This window comes from Python bivittatus, unplaced genomic scaffold (genome assembly GCF_059951505.1).
Source record: "Python bivittatus isolate LINGU-HERP-01145 unplaced genomic scaffold, Pbiv_v1 ctg000590_np1212, whole genome shotgun sequence".
NCBI lineage: Eukaryota > Metazoa > Chordata > Lepidosauria > Squamata > Pythonidae > Python > Python bivittatus.
The window spans coordinates 277,394-288,272 of NW_028277086.1; the positions used below are offsets into that span (position 1 = coordinate 277,394).

General features: G+C 54.1%; 1 protein-coding gene across 1 annotated transcript; it reads right to left on the reverse strand.

Moving 5' to 3' along the window:
- Window positions 1-1,700: 1,700 nt before the first annotated feature.
- EPPK1 (epiplakin 1) lies at window positions 1,701-9,833 on the reverse strand. Its single transcript, XM_025177637.2, has one exon. The coding sequence runs from the start codon at window positions 9,831-9,833 to the stop codon at window positions 1,701-1,703; it is 8,133 nt and encodes a 2,710-aa protein (XP_025033405.2).
- Window positions 9,834-10,879: the final 1,046 nt, after the last annotated feature.

The window sequence follows — 10,879 nt, forward strand, 5'->3', positions numbered from 1 at the left end:
GACCGACGGGCCTGGCGCTCTTCTCCTCTGCTTCAGTGACGACGGCGATGAGGACTTGGGTGATGCGCTCAAGCGTCAGGGTGCCTGCTTTGTACTGCCTTAGCAAGTCCTGCCTCTTTGACGGAAGGACGTATCTGGAGAAGAGGAGGTCCCACACAGAAACCTCTTGGCCCTGGAACAGCCCCACGCCAATCTTGGTCTTGGCCGCCTGCAAGGCCTTCCTCGCGTTCTCGTTGAGGTGAAAGGAGAAGGAGCCCTTGTCCATTACGTGGAGCATCAGCAAGCCGGTCTCCTGATCGGGCAGGCACCGCTGCAGCAGCTGCATGTAAGTGAGGTTTTCGTGCGTGTTTGGGTCGAAGAAGCCCTTGGTGTCGTCTGTGGGATCAGAGAGGATCTGGTTCATTTCCTCATCGAAGTAGCCCCGCTGGTACGCTACTTCCACGGGGAGGCGGTGACTGTGCACGGGGTCGATGATGCCCCCGTGGCGATCTGGGCCTCCAGCAGGCGGATCCCGTGCTCTTTGACTATGAGGCCTTTCTTCATGGCCTGGAAGAGGGACAGTTGGCTCCCCGTATAGGGGTCCTTATAGCCAGTCACGGCTCTCTCTGCAGAGAGAAGCTTCTCCCGCAGCTCGGCCCCCACCAGTTCAGCCGAGACGGCGTCATCGACGGAGAGTTTCTTGTTCTCCAGGGGGTCGGTGACGAAGCCCGTGGCGGCCTGGGCCTCCAGCAACACCAGGGCCGTGCCCGGCCTCAGAATGCCCTTCCACATGGCCTGGTAGATGGTCATCTTCTCTGACTTGGAAGGGTCTGTCCTGGACGGCACCAGCACTCCGGCGATGCAGCTGGTGCCTTCCAGGTATCGCCTCACCGAATCCATTTCTGTGACCTCCTCCACGGTCTTGGTGCCCTGCGCGAGCTCGGAGAGGGTGTCTTGGTTGATGATGTGGGAGTCAAACAGTTCCGAGGCCGACACCTGCCTCCTGAGCCCCGAGAACTTCAGCTGGTTGCCCTTCTCTTCCATCTCTTCAATCAGGGCGGTGAGTATTCGGACCAGCTCGCCTGGGGCCACAGACCCTTCTTGGTATTTCTGCAGCAGCTCTTGGCGCTTGGCTGCGGTCACGTATTTGGAGAAGAGCAGCTCCCACGCAGAGCGCCTGGAGCCTTGGAACTCGCCCACAGACACGTCTATGGTCACCTGCCGCAAGGTGCTTTCGAGTTCGTTGTGCTGCGAGGAAAGAGTTGCGTCCTCCCTTTGCGAGGAAGCCCCGTCCGTGGTGAGAAGCGAGGCCAGGGTGGCGATCATTTCCTGAACGGTCAAGGTTCCCGATCGGTATTTCATCAGCAGCTCCTCTCTTTGGCTTTCTGGAACATATTGCGAGAAGAGGAGGTCCCACAGGGAGACCGTCTGTCCTTGGAACTCGCCAACTTGCAGGGCCACAGTCTGATTGCGCAAGGGATCCTCCCAGGGGCCAGGAGACAAGCGGGCTTGGGACGTTTCCCTCGTTTTCATTTCCTCCGTTTTGTTGACGACGGCGGTGACCACGGTCTCCATCTGGTCAATGGTGAGGATGCCCGATTTGTACAGTTGCAGAAGCTCCTTCCTCTTCTCCTCAGGGAGGTACTTGGAATGAAGCACCTCCCACACGGACACTTTACGTCCGTGAAACTCCGCAGCCGTGACCTCCACCATCCGGGACTTCAGGGCCGCCTCTTTTCTCCCAGGTCTGCAGCATCGTCTTCCCCTTCCTCTTCGGCCTCTTTTGCCTCACCGCTTGAGCTGGGTGTGCGGAAGTCCGTGGGAAGAGGACTTTCGCTGCTTGAGGTCCTGGGAAGGCGCTCGGTGAGAATCCTTGTGAGCTCTTCAAGGGGGAGGCTGCCGTCCCCGTATCTGCTCAGAAGCTCTTCCCGTTCGTGCGCTGCGAAGCGCTCAGAGAAGAGGACCTCCCAGGCCGAGAACTGTTGGCCAACGGCAGGTGCTTGGAGGCGCTGAGAGCGCAAGGGGCTTTCCCAGTTTGCCGGCTCTGAGGAGGAATCCCTCGGAGCCTCGTGACCTGGCGCAGTCTCTTGGTCTGCACTCCTCACCTTAACCTCGAGCTTCCTGCCGCTGGCTTCGTTTTTGACAACAAGGGTGGTGAGGATGCTCGTGAGCCGCTCCGTGGAGAGCAGCCCACTTTTGTACAAGTCCAGTAGCTCGGTCCTCTTTTCCTCAGAGATGTAGCTTGAGAAGATCAAGTCCCACACAGTGACCCTCTGCCCTTGGCTCTCGCCTGCAGGCATATCGATAGTGGTGGACTTCAGGGTCTTCAGCCAGGGCTCTCCGAAGCTTGGCGGATCTGTGGCATGCTTGGGTGTCGTCGCCGTCGGTTCGCTGGCAGCTTCTTTTTGACCGACGGGCCTGGCGCTCTTCTCCTCTGCTTCAGTGACGACGGCGATGAGGACTTGGGTGATGCGCTCAAGCGTCAGGGTGCCTGCTTTGTACTGCCTTAGCAAGTCCTGCCTCTTTGACGGAAGGACGTATCTGGAGAAGAGGAGGTCCCACACAGAAACCTCTTGGCCCTGGAACAGCCCCACGCCAATCTTGGTCTTGGCCGCCTGCAAGGCCTTCCTCGCGTTCTCGTTGAGGTGAAAGGAGAAGGAGCCCTTGTCCATTACGTGGAGCATCAGCAAGCCGGTCTCCTGATCGGGCAGGCACCGCTGCAGCAGCTGCATGTAAGTGAGGTTTTCGTGCGTGTTTGGGTCGAAGAAGCCCTTGGTGTCGTCTGTGGGATCAGAGAGGATCTGGTTCATTTCCTCATCGAAGTAGCCCCGCTGGTACGCTACTTCCACGGGGAGGCGGTGACTGTGCACGGGGTCGATGATGCCCCCCGTGGCGATCTGGGCCTCCAGCAGGCGGATCCCGTGCTCTTTTAAGATTAGTTCCTTTTTCATTGCTTCAAAAAGGGAGATGGTTTTTCCCGTGTTTGGGTCCGTGTAGCCTATCACAGCTCTCTCTGCAGAAAGAAGCTTGTTCTGGATTTCTTCCCCTACTACGCTAGCAGCAACCGCCTGACTTACAGAAAGTCTTTCATTTCTCAGTGGGTCAGTGATGAAGCCCGTGGCGGCCTGGGCCTCCAACAGCACCAGGGCCGTGCCCGGCCTCAGAATGCCCTTCCACATGGCCTGGTAGATGGTCATCTTCTCTGACTTGGAAGGGTCTGTCCTGGACGGCACCAGCACTCCGGCGATGCAGCTGGTGCCTTCCAGGTACCTCCTCACCGAGTCTATCTTTGCTACATCTTGGGCGCTCTCTTTTCCTGCTTCCAGGTTACTCATAGTTTCTTTACTAATGATGTCAGCCTTTAGTAGTTCAGAAGCTGTGACTTGCTTCCGTAGTCCTTGGAACCATATATCCTTCCTGCTGTCTTCTTTTTCCTGTATTATCTTCAGGATTTCACTGGTGATGTGCTGCAAAACTGCGAAGCCTCCCTCTTTATATTCTTTAATCAGCTCTTTCTGCTTTTCTGCTGTAACGTAGTCTGAAGAAAGAAGTTCCCACAGAGAGATGGCCCGTCCTCTGTATTTCCCTGTGCCGACCTTTAAATTGCTAGAGGAGAGGACACGTTTAGTTATTTCATCCACAAAGAAATACTCCCTCTTCTCCAGTAACGGCAGCAGGGATGCGCCCGTCTTCGCGTCTTTGGTACACCTGAGCAGGAGCTGTGCGTACGTGACCCTTTCCTGGGTGTTAGGGTCTACGAATCCTTTGGTTACAAGTCCTCTGTCAGACAGCAGAAGGGAAGCGTCTTCGTCCAAGCAGCCCCTCCTGCAAGCCACCTCCACTGGGAGGCGGTGACCGTGCATGGGGTCAATGACGCCGCCTGTGGCCATCTGCACCTCCAGCAGCCGCAGGGCATGGGCTTTCTCTACCAGGTTTCTTTTCATGGCTCGGAAAAGAGAGATTTTGTCCCCTGTGGAGGGGTCAGTGTATCCAGTAACAGCTCTCTCAGCAAGGAGGAGCTTCTCGCGAAACTCTTCACCCAGAAGCCCCACAGAGATGGCCTGGTCAACCGAGAGGGCTTTCTTCTCCAGCAGGTCAGTAAGGAGCCCTGCAGCAGCCTGTGCCTCCAGCAACATCAGAGCATGTTCTGGGGAGAGAAAGCCTCTCTTCATGGCCTCATAGGCAGACAGCTTCAGCCCCTGGCCGGCTACCAAGACCCCCGCAATGCAACCTGTGCCCTCCAGATAGCGCTTCACGGAGTCCCTCTGGGCCAGCTGCTGAAGAGTAAGGGTCTGCTGGTGCAAGCTGTCCAGTGTCTTCTTGTCAATGATTTCTGAGTTGAAGAGGTCTGCAGCAGACACCTCTTTCCCCCTCAGCCCCTTCAGCTTGAGCTTCTGGGCTTCCTCTTCTGCTTGGTCCACAATAGTGGTGATGGCTTTATGGAGCTGTTGCAACGTGAGTGTCTCCCCCTTGTACTGCCTGACCAGATCTTTTCTCCTCTGCTCCTGGATATATGGGGAGCAGAGGAGGTCCCACACAGAGACAGACTGGCCTTTATACCTGCCTACCTGTACCTTCATAGGCTGTGCTTTCAAAAACCCTTTTGTCGCCTCGTCAATGTAGAAGTACCTTCCCCCCCGTTTGACAATCTGCAGCATGTGCAGCCCAGTTTCTGGATCTTGGATGCAGCGTTCAAGGAGCTGCAGGTAAGTGAGGTTCTCATGCGTATTGGGGTCAAAAAAGCCCTTGGTGTCATCGGTGGGGTCCAAAAGGATCCGGTTCATTTCCTCATCAAAGTAGCCCCGCTGGTACGCTACCTCCACGGGGATGCGGTGGCTGTGCACGGGGTCGATGATGCCCCCCGTGGCTATCTGAGCCTCCAGCAGGCGGATGCCGTGGCTCCTCACGATCAGCTCTTGATTCATGGCCTCAAAGAGAGAGATCTGCTCCTTGGTGTAGGGATCGGTGTATCCTGTGACAGCCTTCTCTGCACTCAGCAGCTTCTCATAAACTTCTCTGCCAATCAGCCCCGTTGCCACTGCTTCGTCCACTGACAGCTTCCTGTTTTTCACTGGGTCAATGAGATACCCGGTGGCTGCCTGGGCCTCCAGCAAGACCAGAGCTGCCCCTGGTCTCAGGAGACCCTGCCTCATGGCTTGGTAGATGCTCATTCTTTCACGATTGGGTTCTACGAGGACACCTGCAATGAAGTTGCACCCCTCCAGATGCTGCTTGACAAAATCCATCTCACTGACTTCCTGGACAGTTTTCTTTCCCTGCCTGAGTTCATCCAGAGTTGTCATATCTATGAGCTGGGACTGAAAGAGGTCACTGGCTGACACCTTTTTCCGCAGGCCCTTGAAGATGAACATCTTGCCCTGCTGCTCAGTCTCTTCGATGATCTTGGTGATGGCAGATGCCACTTCTTGAAGAAGCTCCTCCTGCTCTTCTTTATACATCACCACCAACTCTCTCCGCTTGCCATCCGTGATGTACTCAGAGTGGAGCAAGTCCCAGAGAGAAACTTCTTGTCCTTTAAACCTCCCAACTTTGACCAAGATGGAGAAAGATTTTAGCACCTCCATGGCTTGTGGGTCTCCATAGAAAGCTGCCTCTTCAGATAGTGGGAGAAGCCAGAGTCCAGTCTCGGGATCCTGGATGCACCTGTCCTTCAGCTGCTGATAGGTCAGGCTCTCCTGTGTATTTGGGTCAAAGAAAACGTGGCTCTCCTTGCTGTCCTGAGAAAGCGTCCTCTGCATTTCTTCATCAAAGAAGCCGTGCTTGAAGGCGGCCTGGAGGGGCAGGTGGTGGCAATGAAAAGGGTCAATGATTCCTCCAGTGGCCAGCTGAGCCTCAAGCACAGGGATCCCAACCCTGGCAGGGATGAGCTCCTTCCTAATGGCCTGGCACACCGAGATTGGTTTTCCAGAGTAGGGGTCAAGGAAGCCAGTCACTGCTCTCTCGGCCTGGAGAAGCTGTTCCATAAGCTCTTCTCCTACGATGCCACTTTTGATGGCCTCCTCAACTCCAAATCGCCGATTAGACATTGGGTCCACGATGGATCCGGTGGCGGCCTGTGCTTCTAGTAGCTGTGCCCCCACCCCTGGCAGAAGGAGCTTTTTCTGCATAGCTTGGTAAATGCCCATTTTTTCTTTGGAGGACTGAATGAAAACTCCAGCAATGTTACCTGTGCCCTGCAAGTATTGCTTTACCCTTTCCATCTCAGACACATCTCTCGATGATCTCTTGCCCTGAGCCAGCTCTGCAAATGTCTTTTCTGAAATGATGCCTGTATCCAGAAGCCAGACGGCTGGCACTGCACCTCTCAGGCCTTGGAAAGTGACCTGCATTTTAGCTTTCATTTCTATGTCCTTAATAAGTCCCTGGACAAGGCTGACCAGCTGGCGAAGAGAAACTGTTCCAGAGTTATACTTCTCCAAAAAGTCTCTTTTCTGCTCCTCAGTAAAGTAACCAGAGCTAAGGAGGTCCCAGAGAGAGACCCCCTTGTCTTCAACAAAGGTCTCCCTAAAGTGCTGCTGGATCTGTTCTTCAGTGTAGCGAGGAGAAGCCATTTGTGACAGAGGCAGCAGGCGAATGCCAGAACTTGCTTCTTTCTGACACTGATCCATCAACTGGCCATAGCTCACCTTCTCTTTCCTGTCCAGGGTGCTGAAAACCTTGGAGTCACTGCTTGGGTTGGAAAGCATTTTCCTGAACTCCTCATCCAGGTAACCATTTTTCTGGGCAAATTCTATGGGGACATAGTGACCACTGTGTGGATCAATGACCCCCCCAGTAGCCAGCTGGGCATCCATCAGCTGTATGGCTTGCCTGTCTGCCAGAAGACCCTTCTTCATAGCTTGGAAGAGAGAGATCTTCTTGCCTGTGAAGGGGTCATTGTAGCCAGTGACAGCTTCTTCTGCATGCTGCAACACCTCATAAAGCTCGGGGCCAACAAGGCCTTTCTTCACAGCATCATCCAGGGAGAGTCTTTCATTGTTCACAGGATCAACAATGAATCCAGTTGCTGCCTGGGCCTCCAACAAGGGCAGGACAACTCCAGGCATCACAATATTCCGCTTCATAGCTTCATAGAGACTCACTCTTTCATTGGAGGGCTGCAGCAGAATTCCCCCAATGCTTCCAGTGCCATAGAGGTACTTTTTGACTGAATCCAGGCACAGCACATCCTCTGGGCTTACTGCTCCATCCAGCATCTCTTCAAAGAGAGCCCGATCAATTATGCCTCTCTCCAGCAGATGGTAAGCTCTGACTTTCCCTCTGAGAGCTGGGAATTCAATGCAAGCCCATTTCTTCATTTCTTCTTCCAAAGAGAGACAAATTTGCTCCAGGGTGACCTTCTGAAGGCTGTAGTGGTTGAATATTTCCCTTCTCTTTCCCTCACTGAAATACTCTGAGTTCAGCAGATCCCACAGGGAGACTCTTTGTCCCTGAAAACGCCCATATTTTATGAAGAGCCAGGAGTTCCTGAATGTCTGCTTAGTGGCATCATCCAGGAGTTGGTGCTTCTTCCTGTTGAGTGGCAGGAGGCAGAGGCCTGTGGTGGACTCCACGATACACTTCTCTTTCAGCTGCAGGTAGGTCAGGTTCTCATGCGTGTTTGGGTCAAAGAAGCCTTTGGTGTCATCACTGGGATCTGACAAGATCAGGTTCATTTTCTTGTCAAAAAAGCCCCGTTTGTAGGCCACTTCCACAGGAAGGCGATGGCTGTTGATAGGATCAATGATGCCTCCAGTGGCAATCTGGGCCTCTAGAAGGCGAATAGCATGTTCTTTGACAATAAGGTCCTTTTTCATAGCCTGGAAAAGGGAGATCTTGTTCCCAGTATAAGGGTCCTGATAGCCAGTAACTGCTTTCTCAGCAGCCAGCAGCTTGCTGTAAACATCTGGACCAATGATGTTGGCACGCAAGGCCTCATCCACAGAATACCTCTGACTGGCCACAGGGTCAATGATGTATCCAGTGGCCGCCTGAGCCTCCAGAAGGATGAGCGATGTTCCCGGTCGAAGGAAACCCTTCATCCTGGCTTCGTAGATGCTAATTCTCTCTTGGGAGTCAGGCAGGAGCAGTCCGCCAATGCTACCAGTCCCTTCCAAGTACTTCTTCACTGTGCCCATGTTAATAACTTCTTTGACCAAGGTGTCTCCCTGTGTTAACTTCTCAAATAGGTCTCTGTTGATGATTTCAGAGCTCAAGAGTTGGGCAGGTGTCACCTTTTCCCTCAGGCCTTCAAAGGTGACTTGGGAGTTGGCAGCGGTTTGCTCCACAGTGTGACAGATTTTGTCAGCCAGCTGTTGAGGAGAAAGGGACCCGGAAGAGAATTGCTGGGTAAGGGTTCTCCTCTGCTCTCCTGTAAAGTGTTCTGAGAAGAGGAGCTTCCAGAGGGATACAAGCTTTTCCTTGAACCTACCAGAGGCCACAGACACAGTGGTGTTTTTCAGGGCAAGCTTTGTGTTGTGGTCAATAAAGGTATGATTCCTCTCATGATCTCCAGAGAGAGGCAAGAGGCAGAGCCCAGTTTCTGGATCAGTGACACACCGCAAGAGCAGTTCTCCATAGGACAACTTCTCCTCTGAGTTGGGTTCAAAGAACCCACGGACATCATCTGTAGGGTTGCAGAGGAGGTTGTGCACCTCTTCATCTAAGTGGCCCCGCTGAAGGGCCGTCTTTGTAGGAAGCCGGTGATGGGTGTGTGGGTCAATGATGCCTCCAGTGGCAAGCTGGGCATCTAGCAGGAAAAGGCCTGGGTTCCTGGGCACCAGGTGTTTCTTCATGGCTTGGAACAGAGAGAGAGTCTCCCCTGTGTAGGGGTCTTTGTATCCTGTGACTGCCCTCTCAGCTGAAGTCAGTTTCCCAAAGAGCTCTGGTCCAACAACTCCTGCCTGGACAGCCTCAGCAATAGTGAATTTTGCATTCTGTACAGGGTCGATTAAATATCCCGAGGCCACTTGAGCCTGCATCAGAATTACAGCCGTGCCAGGCAGGAGGAGGTGCTCCACTAAAGCCTGGTAAAGACTCCTACATTCATTCATTTGCAGGACAGCTACACCAGCAATGCTGCTGGTCTCTGACATGTACTGTTGCACTGAGTCCATCTCTGCCACTTCCTGTGCTGTCACCTCCCCATTCTGGAGGGCTTCAAATATAGCTGAATCAATGACGCCAGAGTCCAGCAGCTCATGGCTACACACGGGCCCTCTCAGTCCGGGGAAAGAGATCTTGAGTGGCAACAAGAGCAGGCCTCTGGCTGGATCTGCAACACATCTTCTCATCAGTTCTGTGTAGGTGACCATCTGGTCAGTATTAGGGTCCCTGAAGCCCTTGGCCTCCTCATTCTCTGGATCAGAGAGGGAGTTCCTCAGCTCCTCATCCAAGTAGCCCCGTGCGTATGCCTCTTGCAGAGGGATGCGATGGCCAGAAACAGGCTCAATGACCCCTCCAGTAGCTATTTGGGCTTCCAGTAGATGCAGGCCCAGTTTTCTTCCAATCAGCTCTTTTTGGATGGCTTGATAAAGGGAGATTTTCTCCTCTGTGTAAGGGTCGGTGAAGCCCATCACTGCCCGCTCTGCACGCAACAGCTTCTCCTTCATTTCTAGTCCTGCGAGTCCCACCACCAGGGCCTCCGCAACAGGGATGAGCTGCTCACCCACAAGGTCAACAATGCCACCTGTGGCTGCCTGGGCTTCCAAAAGGGCCAGGGCAAGATCTGGTTGGATCAGGTGGTCCTGGACAGCTTGATCAAGGCTTATGGTCTTGCCAGAAGCCTCCACATAAACTCCCGAGATGCTTCTAATGGAGCCTCCTGCTGATCCAGTTGGCCGTGGGACTTCCATTGCTGCTGGTGAGCCTTCCGCAACAGCAAATATATTCCTGCAGAGAGGAAAAAAGGAAGGCGCTCAGCTCTGAGCTCCAGGTGGGCCCTGTGGGAAGGAACAGGGAAAACCCACATGTAATGGGGGTAACTGTGGGAGATGGGGACCTGCCCCAAGGTGGTTCTTCCCCCCCCCAGGCTTTTTCCACCCTCCCTGGAGCAGACACCTGCCTGTCTAGCCACTGGAGGACAGGGGTCCTGTGGGGCAAAGGGTCAATTGCTCCTCTCTGGCAAGCCTCCTGTTAGGCAGACACACACACATCTGAGTGAATTGCAGGGTGCTAGTTTCTCAGACGTGGAGTCTGAGATCTTCCTTAGGCCCACAGAGTCATCCTTCAAAGGTGGCTCCATTAAGGAAAAAATGCATCTCACCCACATTGCTTCATGAATGCTCTCCTGTCTGTATCACAAGTTGAGAGAACGTAAGAGACCTTGCATGGCAGAGGTGCAAACATGCCTGGTGCTCCACCCTCCGTTCCTGGCCCTGCCCTACCCTGCCCTGATCTTCCTGGTGGAAGGCATTGCAAGTCAGTAGCTTTTCCAGAACCTGGGGCACAGGAGGGAGACTCTCCTGAGAGTCAGCAGGCGCATGAGAGGGTGGACCCTTTCTCCCTTCTCTCTACCACCCTCCCCAGGGAACTTCTGCATCAAGTCACAGACTGGACAGATGGAGCCAGTGAATGGCTAGGGCATCCGTGGTCCTGCACAGTACAGTAGCCTCCTCTCCAGATTTCTCTCGGGATCCATTCCCGGGCCCACCCCCACCCGCAGCTGGTGAGACAGCCCTGGAGAGAAATGGCCAGGATGCTTTTCTGGACATGGCCCAATAGCCCAAGGTGCCTTCCTGTAACGTGGGAATGGCTCTGGGAGACAGGGAAGAGCCACAGACGAGGCAAGGATCAGACAAACAGCAGCTGAGCCCACAGAAGGAAGCAAATGCCTCAGAAGGGACCTTCCCTACTTTCTTGGACTGTAAAGGTGAGGGGGGAGAGGTGTCCTTTCAGACTT